The sequence below is a fragment of the Osmerus eperlanus genome, chromosome 6 (genome assembly GCF_963692335.1).
Source record: "Osmerus eperlanus chromosome 6, fOsmEpe2.1, whole genome shotgun sequence".
NCBI lineage: Eukaryota > Metazoa > Chordata > Actinopteri > Osmeriformes > Osmeridae > Osmerus > Osmerus eperlanus.
In genome coordinates this window covers 22,509,201-22,531,604 of record NC_085023.1, presented here as the reverse complement: position 1 = coordinate 22,531,604, position 22,404 = coordinate 22,509,201, and the positions used below count along the sequence as shown (strand labels likewise).

The 22,404-nt window shown below is 51.1% G+C and overlaps 3 protein-coding genes and 1 long non-coding RNA gene across 9 annotated transcripts in view; 2 read left to right on the top strand and 2 right to left on the bottom strand.

Moving 5' to 3' along the window:
* Positions 1 to 490, bottom strand: part of LOC134022705 (arginyl-tRNA--protein transferase 1) — a 41,626-nt gene extending 41,136 nt beyond the window's left edge. The window contains exon 1 of the mRNA XM_062464458.1: positions 286 to 490. Within this exon, the coding sequence (XP_062320442.1) occupies positions 286 to 382 (97 nt within the window). The 5' untranslated portion in view covers positions 383 to 490. The remainder of the gene's footprint in view (positions 1 to 285) is intronic.
* Positions 1 to 22,404, top strand: part of LOC134022707 (uncharacterized) — a 110,317-nt gene that overhangs the window by 66,847 nt on the left and 21,066 nt on the right. The window lies entirely within an intron of this gene.
* Positions 486 to 2,495, top strand: LOC134022706 (gamma-crystallin S-1-like). Of its 2 annotated transcripts, XM_062464459.1 has the most exons (4): positions 486 to 538; positions 1,034 to 1,099; positions 1,397 to 1,639; positions 1,845 to 2,495. In XM_062464459.1, exons 1-4 carry the CDS (start codon positions 488 to 490, stop codon positions 2,118 to 2,120), a joined length of 636 nt encoding a protein of 211 aa, XP_062320443.1. In that variant the 5' UTR covers positions 486 to 487; the 3' UTR covers positions 2,121 to 2,495. The 2 variants fall into 2 exon arrangements, with proteins under 2 accessions (XP_062320443.1, XP_062320444.1); XM_062464460.1 differs by lacking the exon at positions 486 to 538 and having other exon boundaries at positions 1,019 to 1,099.
* On the bottom strand, positions 2,752 to 22,349 carry aldh18a1 (aldehyde dehydrogenase 18 family, member A1). Of its 5 annotated transcripts, none has more exons than XR_009930671.1 (19): positions 22,275 to 22,347; positions 21,620 to 21,737; positions 21,360 to 21,511; positions 21,102 to 21,251; positions 20,908 to 21,012; positions 20,640 to 20,798; positions 20,168 to 20,258; positions 19,965 to 20,089; positions 19,439 to 19,583; positions 19,171 to 19,244; positions 18,666 to 18,765; positions 17,995 to 18,215; positions 13,603 to 13,740; positions 12,373 to 12,568; positions 12,163 to 12,284; positions 4,693 to 4,879; positions 4,459 to 4,554; positions 3,860 to 4,116; positions 2,752 to 3,627 (listed from the first exon to the last, which is right to left on the bottom strand). XR_009930671.1 is itself a non-coding variant. In XM_062464444.1 (18 exons), exons 2-18 carry the CDS (start codon positions 21,714 to 21,716, stop codon positions 3,935 to 3,937), a joined length of 2,340 nt encoding a protein of 779 aa, XP_062320428.1. In that variant the 5' UTR covers positions 21,717 to 21,737; positions 22,275 to 22,347; the 3' UTR covers positions 2,752 to 3,934. The 5 variants fall into 5 exon arrangements, 3 of the variants coding, with proteins under 3 accessions (XP_062320428.1, XP_062320429.1, XP_062320430.1); XR_009930672.1 differs by having other exon boundaries at positions 2,752 to 3,251; positions 3,884 to 4,116; XM_062464444.1 differs by having other exon boundaries at positions 2,752 to 4,116.

The following is a 22,404-nucleotide window of genomic DNA, read 5'->3' as shown; positions in this document are numbered from 1 at the left end:
GGCCAGTATGTGACAAACTTAGGTTTGCCTGGCAACCCACACTTGTACCTTGTGAATCTAAAATATGTTAGACGTTTCATGAGAATCCGTCGTTTTTAAGTCACTAGTAGGTCTTGTTTGTTTGAGTACTGAGTTCACACGCTCGTCGGTCAGGTCTAGTCATAGCAGAACGAGTGAAAATGCTAGTGTCCTGGCTAGCCTGCGTTAGCTGTTAGTCAGCGGCGCTTTATACCACTTTAAAGTAATACTGCTAATGAATTGAAAGAAAAAAAACTGATGACTTACCGTGAGAGAAGTTGCCTTTTTCATTTTTACAGTAACCGCAACGATAACCGTCATCTCCCCCGAAATATTCCACTATTGTGTACGAGCCACCAGCCATCGTGTCCGGTGTGTAGCAGGGAAGCGGGCAGCAGACCGGCCTGTTAAGGAGAGCCGCCTCCCCTGCGCAGCACAGCTGATGCCGGACTGACACGGAACAGCTTTGATGCAGGACAGGCTGTCCGCTGTCATCCTGAATTGGCAATGCACAATATTGGTGATCTGTACTTCCAACCTATTAATTTGAATAGTTTGTAAACGTATTTTACCAATATTGGGGAAAACTACAATGCACTATAGGCTACTGAGATTAGGCCTACTTGCAACCGATAATACAATTATTTATATAAAACCAAAAGAGGCTGTACACAGTGGAAAATAGTAGGCCAACTTGGCCGTGTGTGTGTGGTGTGTGGTCGTGACATAGTTTCAAACTGGTTCATAACCACATATACTGGTTCATAACAACATATACTATAATGGTTCATATACTATATAACTACATGGTTGGTTGACTGTTTTTCCTCAGCAACAAATACAGAGTTTGCAACTCTATTATCTGAGGCCAGCTTTGTTTGTGTGACAATAGCTTTACATCCACAGGGTGTATGTGGATGACATGTGCTCAGACTAGTCGTGGGGGAATATAACAGTTTGTGCTGACAGGATAACTCACCTGATTTTAATAACAAAGCTTAGTTCTTCTTTTCAGACACATAAATGGCTCCGGGCAGTGGACAGGCTTGTCCTGTCGACCTTCGCAGTCATGATGGGCAAGGTAAGCACACACTATTCTCACTGAAAGATAAAAGAACATATCACACTACCATTTCATGTCAGATGTATTCAATAGTCGGTCATAATGATTTGATGTTGCATGTCTGCAATCTTCTTTGTGAATGGTTAGTAGGCACGTTCAATGCCATATCTTTCATGTAATGTCCGGTTCTAAATTCGAATAAAGTACAGTAATATTTTCGTAATGTACCGTAGGCTAATATATAGCCTATTCTTAGTAGTGTGTAGTACTAAAGTCAATAAAGTATCCTCATTAAACGTTGACTCCTCTGCTCAGATAATCTTTTACGAGGGCAGGAATTTCGAGGGCCGTCACTATGAGTGCAGCGGTGACTGTGCCGACATGCACTCACACTTCTCCCGCTGCAACTCCATCCGCGTGGACAGCGGCTGCTGGATGGCCTACGAGAAGCCAAACTTCTCCGGTTACCAGTACATGCTGACCCGGGGCAAGTACCCCGACCACCACCGCTGGTCTGGCTTCAACGACTGCATCCGTTCCTGCAGAATGATTCCTGCTGTAAGACCTGTTGCCGTTCACTAACAGACCGGATGAGTAGTACAGTAACGCGTGTATGTCAAGATGGTAGATCTACTACATTCCGGAACCCTTATATCCAGGCAGTTGTATTTCCTGAAGCTCACAGTTGATAATGCATCCAGCCAGGTAAGTGTTACTGTACGTTTGATGAGTCACAAGGTGATGGTGCCCTCCCTGTGTGCAGTACAGCGGGAACTACAGGATGAAGATCTTCGAGAGGTCGGACTTCGGGGGGAAGATGATGGAGCTGAGTGACGACTGCCCGAACCTGCAGGACCGCTTCCGCCTGCGGGATGTGTCCTCCTGCAGCGTCATGGAGGGCTACTGGATCCTGCACGAGCACCCCAACTACCGCGGTCGCCAGTACTTCCTGCGCCCCGGAGAGTACAACAAGCACAGCGACTGGGGCAGCCTCAGCACCTCCATCGGCTCTGTGCGCCGTGTCACAGAGCTCAAATAAACCCAGTAGAGCTGCTGCGGAGCAGCCTGACACCAGCTCACACCGACAACATCCAGGGAGATGTTGACATCAAGGGAGAGAGACACCTGGATGAGGCTGGCTGAACACAGGCCAGGTTGTCCTGGTGTAGCTGTAATAAAGGCCTAGAGGCAGGAGTCAGCTTTATGGAGGCGCGCACACACACACACAGAGAGAGAGAGAGAAGCCTAACAGACCTGTGTTTAGTAGGACAGTAGTATATGCACTAACAGACCTGTGTATAGTAGGACAGTAGCAGTCACTAATGCAGTATTGCAGCTTCACAGCGGCAACAAACAGGTGCAATTTCTAACTGAGGATCCTGCGTTCATGTTTGTAGTGTTTTAACAAAACTCATGAATTTCATCTGTGTAAAGGCCTGTCATCCTGTCTATGTAGCATGTGTAGATTACCAAGAGCTCAACACAGTTGATGTTTAAAAGGTTTCGCAATTAAATGTTGTTTTTGATGTTAAATTCCAGTAAATCAAAATAAAACAGGGTGTAATGATCAACAAAGAATTTGCCTACTCATTAAATAATACATTTGTAAACCAAGGCTTCCAACTATTTATTTTTCCATAAATGTGACAAATATGAAACAGTACCTCAAATATGGAACTGTTCAGAAGAACATTTATTGAAATCTGAAGGCAGACAATAACCAAAACTTATTTTCAGCAAAGACTTTCCCAGATGTTGTAATGAACTTGACAAAATACTGTACAAACCCCTTACACTCAAACAGTCCACATAACCATGACGACAGTAGAATGCTTTCACTATTTCAAAGGAACCGAGCGAGGAGCTGGTGGAGTATCAGTAACATCCACGAGGCCAGCTCAGCCGTGTCCACACGCACAGGCACACACTCCTGATCCTGTCAGCAGGCCAGAAGGCCTCCTGATCCTGTCAGCAGGCCCAGGTCCTGTCCGGGTATCCGGGCCCGAGGAGAGGGTCTCAGGAGGAGCTCAGTGGAGCCGGCCTGGCAGCTCCCAGTCACACAAGCAGCAGAAAGAACAACAGCTGGTCTAGGATGGGTGTTGTAGTCAGACGACAGTCTTCAGATCCGTACTAACAGGAGGGGTCTGTGTTAGCAGTCTGTGTTAGCAGTCTATAGTAACAGGAAGGGGTCTATGTTAGCAGTCTGTAGTAACAGGAGGGGTCTGTGTTAGCAGTTAGGGTTAGCAGTCTATAGTAACAGGAAGGGGTCTATGTTAGCAGTCTTTAGTAACAGGAGGGGGGGGGGGGTGTTTACAGTCTGTGTTGGCAGTCTGTAGTAACAGGAGGGGGTCTGTGTTAGCAGTCTGTAGTAACAGGAGGGGGTCTGTGTTAGCAGTCTGTAGTAACAGGAGGGGGTCTGTGTTAGCAGTCTGTAGTAACAGGAAGGGGTCTGTGTTAGCAGTCTGTAGTAACAGGAAGGGGTCTGTGTTAGCAGTCTGTAGTAACAGGAGGGGGTCTGTGTTAGCAGTCTGTAGTAACAGGAGGGGGTCTGTGTTAGCAGTCTGTAGTAACAGGAAGGGGTCTGTGTTAGCAGTCTGTAGTAACAGGAAGGGGTCTGTGTTAGCAGTCTGTAATAACAGGAGGGGGTCTATGTTAGCAGTCTGTAATAACAGGAGAGGGTCTATGTTAGCAGTCTGTAGTAACAGGAGGGGGGGGGGGTGTTTACAGTCTGTAATAACAGGAGGGGTCTATGTTAGCAGTCTGTAGTAACAGGAGGAGTTCAGTATGGTAGAGCTAACAAACCTCTGGGTTATTAGTCATTCCGGGTGATCCTGTCCAGAACCTGCATGGTTCCTAGCTGAGGTTCCTCTGAGGAACAGGGATGTTCTCGTGGAGGAACTTCATGCTGCCCTGCTCTGAAAAGTCGGCTGCTGTGTGTCCGTCCCCCCGCAGGACCCACTTGGTGGTGAGCAGCCCCTCCAGACCCACAGGCCCGCGGGCGTGGATTCTGGCCGTGCTGATGCCAACCTCCGCCCCTGGAACACAACAGGCCACAGTCAGCAGAGAGAGAACCATGGTGGCTGCACCTAGAGCAGATCTACTCCCCCAGGAGAGCTACTCTCCCAGGAGATCTACTCCCCCAGGAGAGCTACTCTCCCAGGAGATCTACTCTCCCAGGAGATCTACTCCCCCAGGAGATCTACTCTCCCAGGAGATCTACTCTCCCAGGAGATCTACTCCCCCAGGAGAGCTACTCTCCCAGGAGATCTACTCTCCCAGGAGATCTACTCCCCCAGGAGATCTACTCTCCCAGGAGATCTACTCCCCCAGGAGATCTACTCTCCCAGGAGATCTACTCCCCCAGGAGAGCTACTCACCCAGGCCGAAGCGGTAGCCATCAGCAAAGCGAGTGCTGGCGTTCCAGAACACACACGCGCTGTCCAGCTGCTGCAGGAACTGTTCCGCTGTCTCCTCTGAACACAACACAACACAGGTCAGGTCATCTGGAGACTGATCACTCTGCTGTCTCCTCTGAACACAACACAGGTCATCTGGAGACTGATCACTCTGAACGAGACTGTTTCTGTCTGTGTGTGTGCGTGTGTTCTCACCATTCTCAGTGACGATGGCGTCGGTGTGGGAGCTGCCATACTTGTGGATGTGGTCCAGCGCGTCCTGCATGCTGTCCACCACCTCGATGCAGCACTCCAGGTCCCCGTACTCTGTCCTTAAGGACTTGACCTCTGACGGGCTGAAGGTGAGGTAGGACGCGAACTTTGGCCCTGCATGGATCTTGACCTGGGAGAACACAACACTGTGTTACCATACGAGCTGTGGATAGACGCTGCGTTTCACCTGCTCTACTCAGAGCAGGGGGGTTTACACGAATAAGTCTCACTTGGGTAAACGTCAACTTAGACTTAAGCCTCAAGCCGTTCCACTAACGTTCTGTTCCACTAACAGGCAACGCTAATTCAAGCTAGACCTCAATAAGCTTAGACTGTGCAGCCCAGATCAGGCGATCGTCGAAAAGAGGAGTTAAGTCGCAAAAAGCAAAGCGTAAACCAGCAGAGGGGTGTTATTTTCAGCAGCGTAAATTGATTTTTTGGGGAGTTGTCCCCAAAAAGGGCAATGTTGCCTCAATTAACACGGCAAGGGAGACAACTTGTCAAACCAATACGACCGTTAAAATGCGTAAATTGTAGGCCTACCAAATCTACTTAACATAACTATACAGTTAGGCCTACTGATAATTAGCGTAGTTTGATGAGCTGTCTGAAACCGTTCTGACAGTAGGCCTAGCCTATGGCCAATATTCTCAACAGGATATTGAGAATAATAGCCCCAAAAAGAACGTGGCAGCAATTGAAAATTGTAGGACCAAATTCATAACACTGAAGAAGGCCATGGTTAATTGCACTTGATGTGGGCTAATAATGTTTTTGTCTTCACATCTTGAACAAAATTAATAAATTTCTTCAAAATAACTTTGCCACACACATTTATTAACTGATAGGCTAAATGCTGAGCTTTAAGATAAAAGGGAAAGATAACCATGACTAAAATGGGGATTCACTGAAATAAGTATTATTGCACAGATCCAGCACAAACTTTCAGATCAGAAGGTGACCCAAACTGTAGCACACATTGCTTGGCAGAACAGTCATTTTTAAATTGCTCAGCATGACTAAGAATATATAATTATTATATTACGCGTGCATATTTAATCCAAATCCAATTATTACTATTCTGTCTGACAGTGTATGGACAGCTGCCCCATATTTCCAATTAACATAGTCTGCCTCCACAGATCCAGAGGGGGCTTAGACAGTGGCAGACAGTGGCTGTTTGAAGGGCAGCTACTGCACGACATGGGCTCTCACCAGTGTAACAATGGGAATGGGACAACACCCCAAGTGTCGTCACGGCCTCACTTTGGGAAAGCATGCCCTAGTGGGCACATTGTAGGGGAGACTGTTGGGCACAGCATCTAATCGTCTTCTTTGGAAAGGGAACCATTTGGGACACTGTCATGTAGGGGTAGCATAAAGGGAACTTCATAACAGCACCCTTTCCATTGGAAGTAAGGGCATGGGAACAGTCAAATTTAGACCATTGTAAGGGCACCTTATAGGGTACTGCATCACATTTTCTCTACAATAAAGAAACTCATTAAGACATGTTTTGAAATGTATAGAGGGCACACTATCATTTACTGTGTTAAGGGGCACCCTGGGCACTCAAGCATATTTCACAATGTGAATGGCAGACAGTAGGGCACTTGGTCTAATTTTTGCCACTCTAGAGATCATTTTAGAAACACTTTCAACCCTGGGGGCACCAGGCAGTCACCCCCTGAGTCTTCCAGTGGGCCTGGATACACCCATGGGGACAGTATATTGCACCTATAATATTGGGGAAGCCAGAAGGAGAGGTAAAGTGATATAGAGGCTTGTCAACATATAGGCTACTCTAAACAATGAACATGCTTTATACAATTGAATAAAAAGTCTCCTTGATTCTTTGTGTTTCAAGATTACCTGGAAAACTGATGATAACATTCAGGTACTGCTTTAGGGCAAAGTATACCCTTCATATTTCCTGGCATAGTTGCCTTTCCTAAACCTTTTTAAGTCACCAACCCTGTTCAAGAATGTCCCACATGCAAAGACACACAGAGATGCAGACAGACTGAACAGTGTCAAGGCTTGGCTACAGTGAGTTTGCTTCCTTGTGTGTGATTCCAGCAGACTACATAGTCTAGGCCTACCTACATAGACTGCAGTCTACTACCCTCATTTCTAATATTATAGTCTATTACTCTCCTTTCTACTACTTTCTACGAAGGATGGTAGGCTGCTCTTATGTGTTCATTGCCATCCTTAAGAGTTGCAAAAGTGTTTCTCTATGTATATATATTTTTAATATACACAATATATAATAGTGACAATTAAATCTATCTAGATAAACTATGCTGGGCCTGCTGAACCTATACCTCTTCCACAGATACTGGTCCTGCTGAACCTATACCTCTTCCACAGATACTGGTCTGAACCTATACCTCTTCCACAGATACTGGTCTGAACCTATACCTCTTCCACAGATACTGGTCTGAACCTATACCTCTTCCACAGATACTGGTCTGAACCTATACCTCTTCCACAGATACTGGGCCTGCTGAACCTATACCTCTTCCACAGATACTGGTCTGAACCTATACCTCTTCCACAGATACTGGGCCTGCTGAACCTATACCTCTTCCACAGATACTGGGCCTGCTGAACCTATACCTCTTCCACAGATACTGGGCCTGCTGAACCTATACCTCTTCCACAGATACTGGGCCTGCTGAACCTATACCTCTTCCACAGATACTGGGCCTGCTGAACCTATACCTCTTCCACAGATACTGGTCTGAACCTATACCTCTTCCACAGATACTGGTCTGAACCTATACCTCTTCCACAGATACTGGTCTGAACCTATACCTCTTCCACAGATACTGGTCTGAACCTATACCTCTTCCACAGATACTGGTCTGAACCTATACCTCTTCCACAGATACTGGTCTGAACCTATACCTCTTCCACAGATACTGGTCTGAACCTATACCTCTTCCACAGATACTGGGCCTGCTGAACCTATACCTCTTCCACAGATACTGGGCCTGCTGAACCTATACCTCTTCCACAGATACTGGTCTGAACCTATACCTCTTCCACAGATACTGGTCTGAACCTATACCTCTTCCACAGATACTGGTCTGAACCTATACCTCTTCCACAGATACTGGGCCTGCTGAACCTATACCTCTTCCACAGATACTGGTCTGAACCTATACCTCTTCCACAGATACTGGTCTGAACCTATACCTCTTCCACAGATACTGGTCAGGGAAGCATTACTTCCCTCTGAAGACTCTTGGGGCTGGTGGGATAAACGCTCTTTGTATAATCTGAGCACCTTCATCCACCACAGGGTTGTCAGAGAACGGATATGACATACTTGATTGTAACTCTGCTTAGTTTCTGAGGCCTTATTTTATGTCAATTAACCAACGGCTTTTTAAAACAGTTAAAGTGACATTATTTCTTAACTTGTTTATTTAAATTAATACATTCTTTGGAGATGAAGTAAACACGTAAATTCATTCATGTCTGCACTTAAAAAAGTCTGCACTTATGTTTCCGAACAAAGTGCTTTGCGAGCAGGAATTTACTCGACGGAACTGTCTTTTGATATTCTGTTTCTGCCTGTTTTAAATTATTTGCAACACATCTTAGTTTAGCCAGAGCCCTTCTGTTTAGCTTGACTTTTAGCCTGACAAGGGGCAGGCTAGTTCCGAAGTATAAGTTACCTTGGTTACGTAGCTAGAACTAGAATAAGCCACTTTAATGGAACGGAACTCTCGCTGAAGTAAGCGAGACTTTCCCTTAATCGACGTTGATGGAACACCCCCCAGGTCTGGCTGTGTGTGGTGCAGAGATGGGAAGTTATCGTAGAATATTCTGGCATCAGTACTTTACTTCACAATTCATTTTCCTGACAACTTTTTACTTTCACTCCTAAAGTTTTTTCACACAAATATCTGTACTTTGTACTTCTTACATTTTAAAGCCAGGCTTGTTACTTTACTTTGAATCCGTATTTGGTGGCATGATCAATATTATGTATTGTCATTGGACACGTTTCCTGGCAATCACGCACAACAAACGAAAGGTAGTTTACGAAGCATGGAGCGAGTCTGTGTGAGTGTGTGAGCATGTAGGGAGGAGAGAGTGCAGAGTGAGAGCATGTAGGGAGGAGAGAGTGCAGAGTGAGAGCATGTAGGGAGGAGAGAGTGCAGAGTGAGAGCATGTAGGGAGGAGAGAGGAGAGAGTGCAGAGAGCATGTAGGGAGGAGAGAGGAGAGAGTGCAGAGAGCATGTAGGGAGGACAGAGGAGAGAGTGCAGAGTGAGAGTGTGAGCATGTAGGGAGGAGAGAGGAGAGAGTGCAGAGTGAGAGCATGTAGGGAGGAGAGAGGAGAGAGTGCAGAGTGAGAGTGTGAGCATGTAGGGAGGAGAGAGGAGAGAGTGCAGAGTGAGAGTATGTAGGGAGGAGAGAGGAGAGAGTGCAGAGTGAGAGCATGTAGGGAGGAGAGAGTGCAGAGTGAGAGCATGTAGGGAGGAGAGAGTGCAGAGTGAGAGTATGTAGGGAGGAGAGAGGAGAGAGTGCAGAGTGAGAGCATGTAGGGAGGAGAGAGTGCAGAGTGAGAGTATGTAGGGAGGAGAGAGTGCAGAGTGAGAGCATGTAGGGAGGAGAGAGTGCAGAGTGAGAGTATGTAAGGAGGAGAGAGGAGTGAGTGCAGAGTGAGAGCATGTAGGGAGGAGAGAGTGCAGAGTGAGAGCATGTAAGGAGGAGAGAGGAGTGAGTGCAGAGTGAGAGCATGTAGGGAGGAGAGAGTGCAGAGTGAGAGTATGTAGGGAGGAGAGAGGAGAGAGTGCAGAGTGAGAGCATGTAGGGAGGAGAGAGGAGTGAGTGCAGAGTGAGAGCATGTAGGGAGGAGAGAGGAGTGAGTGCAGAGTGAGGGGCGAGGCAAAAGGCAAGAACAATATTTTGGGGAAAAAAGGTGGAGATTGTTTTGTTTGGGTTAGGGTTAACCCTTTGTTTGCATCATTGATGAGAACCTGACTTTACATTTACATTTATTATTTAGCAGATGCTTTTATCCAAAGCGACTTAGCGAAAGAGCTTTATAAAAAGTGCGTAGGTCTATGATCATAAACAACAAGATAGCCCCAAAAACATTGCGGGTAGCCAAAACATGAAGCATACATTGTGACTCTACTATCCTCTGCTGTCCTCTACTGTAGTTTACTGTCCTCTGCTGTACTCTACTGTCCTCTGCTGTACTCTACTGTAGTTTACTGTCCTCTACTATACTCTACTGTCCTCTGCTCTGCTTACTCTGTTCTCCTCCCCTCTCATCTCCTTTCACTATGTGTGTGAAAAACAAATTCCAAAAGGTTGAAAAAAGTTTCCAAAAAATACAAATGTAAAAAACAAATGTTAACTTTTTTGTGTTGTGAAATCTTTTGTGTAAAAAGGTTTGAAGGCCTCCTCTCCTTTCTCTGTGTGAGCAAAAAAAGTTTAGAATTTTGTTTTGTTTTAAATATTGTTTTCAAACTTTCAAACGTTTCAAAAATATATAAAGTTTGCATCATTGATGAGTACCTCACTCTACTGTACTAGTTTTGAAAGGTTGGAAAAAATAAAATATATATAAAAATAATAATACAAAAAAGGAAGAGATGGCGGGAGTTAGCAATGTGGACATGACTGAGAATAGAGACATTCCTGATCACCCATGGCCATATGTGAGGGAGATGTTCGAAATTGTTGGTGTCAATAAGGATTCCTGGCGAATGCGCTGCATGTCTATAGTGTCTTTTGTATTAATGTATTAATATGATGTGAGGTCCAACAAGCAGCAGTAATGGTCCAGTTACCAGGGTGACACGAACACAGGTAGCAGTAATGTGTGGTGTGTGTACCTGCTCTACTCGGAACATGTCTATGATCTGGTCAAACAGAGGTATGGTGTGTGTGGTGTGTACCTGCTCTACTCGGAGCATGTCTATGATCTGGTCAAACAGAGGTATGGTGTGTGTGGTGTGTGTACCTGCTCTACTCGGAGCATGTCTATGATCTGGTCAAACAGAGGTATGGTGTGTGTGGTGTGTGTACCTGCTCTACTCGGAGCATGTCTATGATCTGGTCAAACAGAGGTATGGTGTGTGTGGTGTGTGTACCTGCTCTACTCGGAGCATGTCTATGATCTGGTCAAACAGAGGTATGGTGTGTGTGGTGTGTGTACCTGCTCTACTCGGAGCATGTCTATGATCTGGTCAAACAGAGGTATGGTGTGTGTGGTGTGTGTACCTGCTCTACTCGGAGCATGTCTATGATCTGGTCAAACAGAGGTATGGTGTGTGTGGTGTGTGTACCTGCTCTACTCGGAGCATGTCTATGATCTGGTCAAACAGAGGTATGGTGTGTGTGGTGTGTGTACCTGCTCTACTCGGAGCATGTCTATGATCTGGTCAAACAGAGGTATGGTGTGTGTGGTGTGTGTACCTGCTCTACTCGGAGCATGTCTATGATCTGGTCAAACAGAGGTATGGTGTGTGTGGTGTGTGTACCTGCTCTACTCGGAGCATGTCTATGATCTGGTCAAACAGAGGTATGGTGTGTGTGGTGTGTGTACCTGCTCTACTCGGAGCATGTCTATGATCTGGTCAAACAGAGGTATGGTGTGTGTGGTGTGTGTACCTGCTCTACTCGGAGCATGTCTATGATCTGGTCAAACAGAGGTATGGTGTGTGTGGTGTGTACCTGCTCTACTCGGAGCATGTCTATGATCTGGTCAAACAGAGGTATGGTGTGTGTGGTGTGTGTACCTGCTCTACTCGGAGCATGTCTATGATCTGGTCAAACAGAGGTATGGTGTGTGTGGTGTGTGTACCTGCTCTACTCGGAGCATGTCTATGATCTGGTCAAACAGAGGTATGGTGTGTGTGGTGTGTGTACCTGCTCTACTCGGAGCATGTCTATGATCTGGTCAAACAGAGGTATGGTGTGTGTGGTGTGTACCTGCTCTACTCGGAGCATGTCTATGATCTGGTCAAACAGAGGTATGGTGTGTGTGGTGTGTGTACCTGCTCTACTCGGAGCATGTCTATGATCTGGTCAAACAGAGGTATGGTGTGTGTGGTGTGTACCTGCTCTACTCGGAGCATGTCTATGATCTGGTCAAACAGAGGTATGGTGTGTGTGGTGTGTGTACCTGCTCTACTCGGAGCATGTCTATGATCTGGTCAAACAGAGGTATGGTGTGTGTGGTGTGTACCTGCTCTACTCGGAGCATGTCTATGATCTGGTCAAACAGAGGTATGGTGTGTGTGGTGTGTGTACCTGCTCTACTCGGAGCATGTCTATGATCTGGTCAAACAGAGGTATGGTGTGTGTGGTGTGTGTACCTGCTCTACTCGGAGCATGTCTATGATCTGGTCAAACAGAGGTATGGTGTGTGTGGTGTGTACCTGCTCTACTCGGAGCATGTCTATGATCTGGTCAAACAGAGGTGTCCTCAGCAGATCTCTGTGGATGAGCAGCGTCTCCATGGCGTTGCAGGCAGCAGGGTAGTCACACTTGGAGTCTTTGACTGGAGAAACATCCAGACAGATCACCATGAGCTATTTACAGAACATCCTAGAAAACAGGCTTCAAAACTACGTGTTCCTCTGACTCACTGATGTCCAGGGCCTTGTCGATGCTGGCCTCTGCATCCACATACACGTGGCAGACTCCCTCGCTGTGGCCCAGCACGGGGATGCCCCTCGCTGCCCGCTGGATCTCCCTCACCAGCTGGGATGAGCCTCTGGGGATGATCAGGTCGATCAGCTGGTCCAGCCTGCACAGGTCCTCCACCTCCTCCCTGGTGCTCACCTGCACACACATCACATACACACATCACATACACACACATCACATACACACACATCACATTCACATACACACATCACATACACACGTCACATATACACACATCACACACACACACATCACATACACACACATCACATACATCACATACACACACATCACATATACACACATCACATACACACACATCACATACACACATCACATATACACACATCACATATACACACATCACACACACACACACATCACATACACACATAACATATACACATCACACACACACACATCACATATACACATCACATACACACACACATCACACACACACACATCACATATACACACATACATCACATATACACATCACATATACACACATCACATATACACACACATCACATATACACACACATCACATATACACACACATCACATATACACACACATCACATATACACACATCACATATACACACACGTGTAAAATAGATAGATCATTAGTGTCGGAGAAATTAAGAATGTAATGTTTTATACTGAATAATACTGGTGCTTAGCATTCCTTGTCAGCAGAGAGCCCCCTCCTCACATGACCTATAGATAACACGAGGCTTACGTAAACAAACTGACCTAGGCTGACCATTATCTTACTAGAGATGCCATAAACATGTTTAACCTTATCTGTACTCAGTAAACCATCTGGTCAAGCCTAGGGTCAGAGAACTCTGGAAGTTTCCACTGCTCGGGATGCACACGTGCGCACGTGCACACGTGCGGTAACTCTGGGACCGATCACCTTGACAGCTGATATTCAGGGGAGGGGACGTCCCACCAATATGTTTCAATGGTTTTACATGAAGACTAGAGAACTAGACAACTTTGTATTGCGATCAGATTTGTCTCCTTGTACTTTCTTTGAATCCGGCGACTCTGTGCATTACTTGATATAGAAATGATCTAAACAATCGGTCGGAAGGCACGTGTACATGCATAGATATATTATCAACATGAATATTTGCTGGCCCTCCCCTGTCTCACCAGCTGAACGGCTTCCTTCACCCCGTGGACAGACAGCGCTTCCTGTGTGAGCTGGTGCAGGGTCCTGTTGGTGTTGGCTGCCTCCTTCCCACCCTTCAGCAGCAGAGCGTTTCCACTGGCGATGGCCAAGGCTGACACCTGTGTCCAGGACAACGCCATCAGTCACACTCGCACACACAACAAGCCTCCACACCCTGTCCACCCTCTCACCCTGTCCACCCTCTCACCCTGTCCACCTCCACACCCTGTCCACCCTCTCACCCTGTCCACCCTCTCACCCTGTCCACCCTCTCACCCTGTCCACCTCCACACCCTGTCCACCCTCTCACCCTGTCCACCTCCCCACCCTGTCCACCTCCCCACCCTGTCCACCTCCACACCCTGTCCACCTCCACACCCTGTCCACCCTCTCACCCTGTCCACCCTCTCACCCTGTCCACCCTCTCACCCTGTCCACCTCCACACCCTGTCCACCCTCTCACCCTGTCCACCCTCTCACCCTGTCCACCCTCTCACCCTGTCCACCTCCACACCCTGTCCACCCTCTCACCCTGTCCACCTCCACACCCTGTCCACCCTCTCACCCTGTCCACCCTCTCACCCTGTCCACCCTCTCACCCTGTCCACCTCCACACCCTGTCCACCCTCTCACCCTGTCCACCCTCTCACCCTGTCCACCTCCACACCCTGTCCACCCTCTCACCCTGTCCACCCTCTCACCCTGTCCACCCTCTCACCCTGTCCACCCTCTCACCCTGTCCACCCTCTCACCCTGTCCACCCTCTCACCCTGTCCACCTCCACACCCTGTCCACCCTCTCACCCTGTCCACCTCCCCACCCTGTCCACCTCCCCACCCTGTCCACCTCCACACCCTGTCCACCTCCACACCCTGTCCACCCTCTCACCCTGTCCACCCTCTCACCCTGTCCACCTCCACACCCTGTCCACCCTCTCACCCTGTCCACCCTCTCACCCTGTCCACCCTCTCACCCTGTCCACCTCCACACCCTGTCCACCCTCTCACCCTGTCCACCTCCACACCCTGTCCACCCTCTCACCCTGTCCACCCTCTCACCCTGTCCACCCTCTCACCCTGTCCACCCTCTCACCCTGTCCACCTCCACACCCTGTCCACCCTCTCACCCTGTCCACCCTCTCACCCTGTCCACCTCCACACCCTGTCCACCCTCTCACCCTGTCCACCTCCCCACCCTGTCCACCCTCTCACCCTGTCCACCTCCACACCCTGTCCACCCTCTCACCCTGTCCACCCTCTCACCCTGTCCACCCTCTCACCCTGTCCACCCTCTCACCCTGTCCACCCTCTCACCCTGTCCACCCTCTCACCCTGTCCACCTCCACACCCTGTCCACCCTCTCACCCTGTCCACCTCCCCACCCTGTCCACCTCCCCACCCTGTCCACCTCCACACCCTGTCCACCTCCACACCCTGTCCACCCTCTCACCCTGTCCACCCTCTCACCCTGTCCACCTCCACACCCTGTCCACCCTCTCACCCTGTCCACCCTCTCACCCTGTCCACCCTCTCACCCTGTCCACCTCCACACCCTGTCCACCCTCTCACCCTGTCCACCTCCACACCCTGTCCACCCTCTCACCCTGTCCACCCTCTCACCCTGTCCACCCTCTCACCCTGTCCACCCTCTCACCCTGTCCACCTCCACACCCTGTCCACCCTCTCACCCTGTCCACCCTCTCACCCTGTCCACCTCCACACCCTGTCCACCCTCTCACCCTGTCCACCTCCCCACCCTGTCCACCCTCTCACCCTGTCCACCTCCACACCCTGTCCACCCTCTCACCCTGTCCACCCTCTCACCCTGTCCACCCTCTCACCCTGTCCACCCTCTCACCCTGTCCACCCTCTCACCCTGTCCACCTCCACACCCTGTCCACCCTCTCACCCTGTCCACCCTCTCACCCTGTCCACCTCCACACCCTGTCCACCCTCTCACCCTGTCCACCTCCCCACCCTGTCCACCCTCTCACCCTGTCCACCTCCACACCCTGTCCACCCTCTCACCCTGTCCACCCTCTCACCCTGTCCACCCTCTCACCCTGTCCACCCTCTCACCCTGTCCACCTCCACACCCTGTCCACCCTCTCACCCTGTCCACCTCCACACCCTGTCCACCCTCTCACCCTGTCCACCTCCACACCCTGTCCACCCTCTCACCCTGTCCACCCTCACACCCTGTCCACCTCCACACCCTGTCCACCCTCTCACCCTGTCCACCCTCTCACCCTGTCCACCCTCTCACCCTGTCCACCCTCTCACCCTGTCCACCTCCACACCCTGTCCACCCTCTCACCCTGTCCACCTCCCCACCCTGTCCACCCTCTCACCCTGTCCACCTCCACACCCTGTCCACCCTCTCACCCTGTCCACCCTCTCACCCTGTCCACCCTCTCACCCTGTCCACCCTCTCACCCTGTCCACCTCCACACCCTGTCCACCCTCTCACCCTGTCCACCTCCACACCCTGTCCACCCTCTCACCCTGTCCACCCTCTCACCCTGTCCACCCTCTCACCCTGTCCACCCTCTCACCCTGTCCACCTCCACACCCTGTCCACCCTCTCACCCTGTCCACCCTCTCACCCTGTCCACCCTCTCACCCTGTCCACCTCCACACCCTGTCCACCCTCTCACCCTGTCCACCCTCTCACCCTGTCCACCCTCTCACCCTGTCCACCCTCTCACCCTGTCCACCCTCTCACCCTGTCCACCCTCTCACCTGTCCACCTCCACACCCTGTCCACCCTCTCACCCTGTCCACCTCCACACCCTGTCCACCCTCTCACCCTGTCCACCCTCTCACCCTGTCCACCCTCTCACCCTGTCCACCCTCTCACCCTGTCCACCTCCACACCCTGTCCACCCTCTCACCCTGTCCACCCTCTCACCCTGTCCACCTCCACACCCTGTCCACCCTCTCACCCTGTCCACCTCCTCACCCTGTCCACCCTCTCACCCTGTCCACCTCCACACCCTGTCCACCCTCTCACCCTGTCCACCCTCTCACCCTGTCCACCCTCTCACCCTGTCCACCCTCTCACCCTGTCCACCTCCACACCCTGTCCACCCTCTCACCCTGTCCACCTCCACACCCTGTCCACCCTCTCACCCTGTCCACCCTCTCACCCTGTCCACCCTCTCACCCTGTCCACCCTCTCACCCTGTCCACCTCCACACCCTGTCCACCCTCTCACCCTGTCCACCTCCACACCCTGTCCACCCTCTCACCCTATCCACCTCCACACCCTGTCCACCTCCACACCCTGTCCACCCTCTCACCCTGTCCACCTTCTCACCCTGTCCACCCTCTCACCCTGTCCACCCTCTCACCCTGTCCACCCTCTCACCCTGTCCACCTCCACACCCTGTCCACCTCCACACCCTGTCCACCTCCACACCCTGTCCACCCTCTCACCCTGTCCACCCTCTCACCCTGTCCACCTCCACACCCTGTCCACCCTCTCACCCTGTCCACCCTCTCACCCTGTCCACCCTCTCACCCTGTCCACCTCCACACCCTGTCCACCCTCTCACCCTGTCCACCCTCTCACCCTGTCCACCCTCTCACCCTGTCCACCTCCACACCCTGTCCACCCTCTCACCCTGTCCACCCTCTCACCCTGTCCACCTCCACACCCTGTCCACCCTCTCACCCTGTCCACCTCCCCACCCTGTCCACCCTCTCACCCTGTCCACCTCCACACCCTGTCCACCCTCTCACCCTGTCCACCCTCTCACCCTGTCCACCTCCACACCCTGTCCACCCTCTCACCCTGTCCACCTCCACACCCTGTCCACCCTCTCACCCTGTCCACCTCCCCACCCTCTCACCCTGTCCACCCTCTCACCCTGTCCACCCTCTCACCCTGTCCACCCTCTCACCCTGTCCACCCTCTCACCCTGTCCACCTCCCCACCCTCTCACCCTGTCCACCCTCTCACCCTGTCCACCTCCACACCCTGTCCACCCTGTCCACCCTCTCACCCTGTCCACCTCCACACCCAGTCCACCCTCTCACCCTGTCCACCCTCTCACCCTGTCCACCCTCTCACCCTGTCCACCCTCTCACCCTGTCCACCCTCTCACCCTGTCCACCCTCTCACCCTGTCCACCTCCACACCCTGTCCACCCTCTCACCCTGTCCACCCTCACACCCTGTCCACCCTCTCACCCTGTCCACCCTCTCACCCTGTCCACCCTCTCACCCTGTCCACCCTCTCACCCTGTCCACCCTCTCACCCTGTCCACCCTCTCACCCTGTCCACCCTCTCACCCTGTCCACCTCCCCACCCTCTCACCCTGTCCATCCCCCCACCCTGTCCACCTCCCCACCTTCTCAGCCTGACCTGACCTGAGGGAGACAGTCTGGCCGGGACTCAAAGATGACCAGCAGCACCCCGATGGGCACGGTGATCTGCTCCAGCTGCAGGTTGTTGGCCAGCCGGGTCCTGCGCAGCACCCGGCCCACGCTCTCTTGGGACGACACAGCGATCTGGCGCAGACCGATGGCCAGGCTGTTCAGCTTGGAGGAGGACAGACTCAGACGGTTCAGCAGGGGCGCGGAAAGACGACCTGCAGGGAAACACGGAGACACAGGAACTCAACTACTCCTCTCTAACCCTGGACCTGATGATGAGACCAGCATGTCTCTCTAACCCTGGACCTGATGATGAGACCAGCATGTCTCTCTAACCCTGGACCTGATGATGAGACCAGCATGTCTCTCTAACCCTGGACCTGATGATGAGACCAGCATGTCTCTCTAACCCTGGACCTGATGATGAGACCAGCATGTCTCTCTAACCCTGGACCTGATGATGAGACCAGCATGTCTCTCTAACCCTGGACCTGATGATGAGACCAGCATGTCTCTCTAACCCTGGACCTGATGATGAGACCAGCATGTCTCTCTAACCCTGGACCTGATGATGAGATCAGCATGTCTCTCTAACCCTGAATCTGATAAGACCAGTTCCATATCTCTCCTGTATGAGACCAGCTCCATGTCCGTCCTGTATGTACCTGATGATGTGGCCAGCTCCATGTCTCTCTTGTTAGCATTCAGGATCTCCTCCTTCTTCTCCGTCAGCAGGTCGGCCAGCCTGCAGATAATCTCTCCCCTCTGCACATGAGAAGAACGGAAGCAGGACAGTTCAGGGACACTGAGAACCTGAGTACATACGGGTGAGGCCAGGGGGAGGGGTGTAGATAGGGGGAGGGGTGTAGGTAGGGGAGGGGGGTGTAGGTAGGGGAGGGGGGTGTAGGTAGGGGGGTGTAGGTAGGGGGGGGGGTGTAGGTAGGAGGAGGGGGGTGTAGGTAGGAGGAGGGGGGTGTAGGTAGGGGGGTGTAGGTAGGGGGGGGGGTGTAGGTAGGAGGAGGGGGGTGTAGGTAGGGGGGTGTAGGTAGGGGGGTGTAGGTAGGGGGGGGGGTGTAGGTAGGAGGAGGGGGGTGTAGGTAGGAGGAGGGGGGTGTAGGTAGGGGAGGGGGGGCAGAGGGGTGAAGTCCGGGGGAGGGGAGGAGAACTCACCTCCTCAGGAAGCAGAGAGGCGAGAGCCCGCCCTCCCTGCCGGGCCATCTCTGTCTGCTGCTCCACCGTTGGGCCTGAGAACACAGGGATCACTCTAACCTTAACCCTGATAACACAGCAGCCATCAAACAACCTCTTCTCCTCTGCAGGTCAGCGTGTCTGCAGGTCAGCATGTCTGCAGGTCAGCCTGTCTGCAGGTCAGCCTGTCTGCAGGTCATCAGGTCTGCAGGTCAGCCTGTCTGCAGTGTGTGAGGGGTCAGTGACTCACCTGCAGGTTTCACCTCTGAGAAGAAGGTGCCCACCTTCTTACCCTCCACAATGTCAGTGATGACCTGACCTGTGACCTTGGGGTGGGTGCCGTTGGCGATGACGACCGACGTACCTCCCTGCAGCGCCCACAACGCTGCCTTCACCTGCAGACGCACCAACAGCACATGGTCAGGGTCTACCATCCCAGTACTGTTGACAACACCACATGGTCAGGGTCTACCATCCCAGTACTGGTGACAACAGCACATGCTCACATCCCAGTACTGTTGACAACAGCACATGCTCACATCCCAGTACTGGTGACAACAGCACATGCTCACATCCCAGTACTGTTGACAACAGCACATGCTCACATCCCAGTACTGGTGACAACAGCACATGCTCACATCCCAGTACTGGTGACAACAGCACATGCTCACATCCCAGTACTGTTGACAACAGCACATGGTTAGGGTCTACCATCCCAGTATTGGTGACAACAGCAAACCCAACTACATCAGACCTCAGGAGCACATTGGACCGACCTTTGCTTCCATGCCCCCGATGCCCACCCTGGACTTGGTGCCGTAGGTGATGGACTGCTGATCTCCTGGATAGAAGATGTCTATCAGCTTTGCATCGTCTGTGCCTGGGGGGCTGTCATACAGGCCTGTGGAACCCAGCAACAACAATCAAAACATGTAACCACACTACGCCATTCTGAGCAATACAAGATTGTTGTGCTCACCTTCAACATCTGACAGGGCGATGAGGAGGTCAGCTTTCATCTCAACAGCCAGCCTCGCTGCCAAGCTGTCATTATCCTTGATGCTGATGACCTGCAAACACAACATGAACCGTGATGATGTAAACTATGGACTAAAATAATAACACACATCAGGATGAACAGAAGCCCATGCAGACTATCCAGGGATGCCCATCAACTTAAGGACACGCTTATATTAGCATGCACTATTACCATTAGCCTACTGTGACTAAATACAGAAAAGACATCAGAGCAAACTGAAGCAGGCCTACATGATGACAATTGTAAATAAACAAATATGTGTGATAACAGACAGCTATGATGCAGTAGCACACCACTCAGAGGTACCAGCTAGCCGTCACCATCACCAACAAGAAGCATTCCCAGCATGCCCGGCACACAGTACCCACATTTACCCCCTGCATTCCCAGCATGCCCGGCACACAGTACCCACATTTACCCCCTGCAGGTCGCTGTTGGGCACAGGCGGGGGCACCACGGCATCGTTGGTGTTGATGATGGGGACGATGTTCATCCGTAGCAGCTCATGCAGCGTGCTGTTCAGGTTCCTCCTCTTCTGCTCGTCGTGGAAGTCCAGGTTGGTCACCAGGATCTGCACACATACAGCGGCATCTGCTTCCTCCAGCACTGAACACTTGCTGGTTGATAGTATCTGGAAACTTTCACTGACTATCACACACAAGTTGATGTGCTGTACATACCTGTGCGGTGCAGGTGCTGTACTGTGTGAACATGGCTTCATACAAGGCCATGAGGCCACTCTGGCCGGCAGCAGCACAGGCCCGGGCCTCCAGCACTGGGACAGACTGACACAGGGACAAAGGGACAGGATCAGCAAGTCAACAAAACACCAGTTAAGACCCTTCCTCTCTGAGGCTGGGTACCATTTCTGTACCATTTCTTTGAGCTGGTTCTGTCCGGAGTGCAGGGCTTGTCTGACGCTCTGAGAGAGTAGAATCTCATGCCTAAGCCTCTGCCTCCCAAACGCAACGGCCCCGCTGGTGACGATCATCATTTCCCTGCCCTGGTTCTGCAGCACCGCCACCTGAGGACACCAGCGGCTTAACTTGGACGGTAAGTGAGGAGTCATCATCACACTCAGCTCTCCAGAGTGTAATACTGTGTGTGTCTGGGGTGTCCTGATCTAAAGCACCTGCTCCACGACGGAGGCCAGGCGGCCAAGGGCCAGGCCACACTCATCCCCCCGGGTCACCACAGCACTGCCCAGCTTCACCACCACGCGCTTCGCCTGCTTCAGCTCACTGCGGTGGGCAAACGACTTTCCATGAGAGCGGGTGAGCGGGACTGCAACAGACAAGCAGGCCTGGGTCACGCCCTGTCTTCTCCCGTCAGGGGTGCTAGAAACAGCAGTGTTGGGCTGTGGTGTTGAAAGGCAGGTAGCTAGCTACATACACTTAGTCTGTGACACTGCCCGGGTAATGAGAGGGCAGACATTAGCCTGAGCAGGCCTGGATCGGAGGCGGGAACACAACGCGAACCTTTGCAACATGGCACTGTGACCTGAGGATTGCTGCCAAACAAAGTGATTAATAACCTCAAACCACGGTGAAGTGGACTTAACACCTACTTATCATCTACAAGCAGAGTAACAGCCACTTCATAATAACTAGTTGAGTAGTGCAAGTAGATTTCCCAACTCGCTGTCAGGAAACATTTGGATTCAAGTCAGCGTTTAACTTGATTGTCTTTCTGACAATGTAATGAGACAGGACAGACTAACTAAGCTCGTCCTAGTGCCACTTTTTCACTGTACTGGTTATCAACTTTGATGTTAAAAGCTACTGTTAAAGAAACAGAGTTGCAATACATCGAACCTGTTTTTAGTTTTAAACTACGGGCTGAGTGACAAAAAACACAACCGTGCTTTTGCCTGTAAATCTACTTTAATGATCTGAGCTCGATAGCCTAGCACTAGCTATTTAACTTTCAGCACGTAGGCTACTATTTAGCGATAAAGTATAGCTACCAAGGCCAGGGTAATCAATTAATGGCAACAACAACTTCTAGAGCGAGAGGGTTCATTAAAATAATAGGTAAATTATCTTACCTAGCAGTGACGATTGGCGATCAAATCTTCCAACCAGACAGTGTGTTGTTGCTGCTAGCTGGGGAGGTAGGAAAAGACACGTCACAGCCTTGGTAGTACAGAACCTCAGGCCGGTTACCCGAGATTTAGC

Bases quoted from the DNA above. Each gene is read 5' to 3' on its own strand.
- LOC134022706 (XM_062464459.1), top strand. From the start codon at position 488: ATGCAGGACAGGCTGTCCGCTGTCATCCTGAATTGGCAATGCACAATA. The intron at 539-1,033 runs GTGATCTGTACT...TCTTCTTTTCAG, and splicing joins ATTGGCAATGCACAATATTG to ACACATAAATGGCTCCGGGC. The intron at 1,640-1,844 runs GTAAGACCTGTT...CCCTGTGTGCAG, and splicing joins CCTGCAGAATGATTCCTGCT to TACAGCGGGAACTACAGGAT.
- aldh18a1 (XM_062464444.1), bottom strand. From the start codon at position 21,716: ATGTTGCAAAGGTTCGCGTTGTGTTCCCGCCTCCGATCCAGGCCTGCT. The intron at 21,252-21,359 runs GTGCTTTAGATC...TGGTGTCCTCAG, and splicing joins TGGCCTCCGTCGTGGAGCAG to GTGGCGGTGCTGCAGAACCA. The intron at 19,584-19,964 runs GTCGGTCCAATG...GTGCGTCTGCAG, and splicing joins TCGGGGGCATGGAAGCAAAG to GTGAAGGCAGCGTTGTGGGC.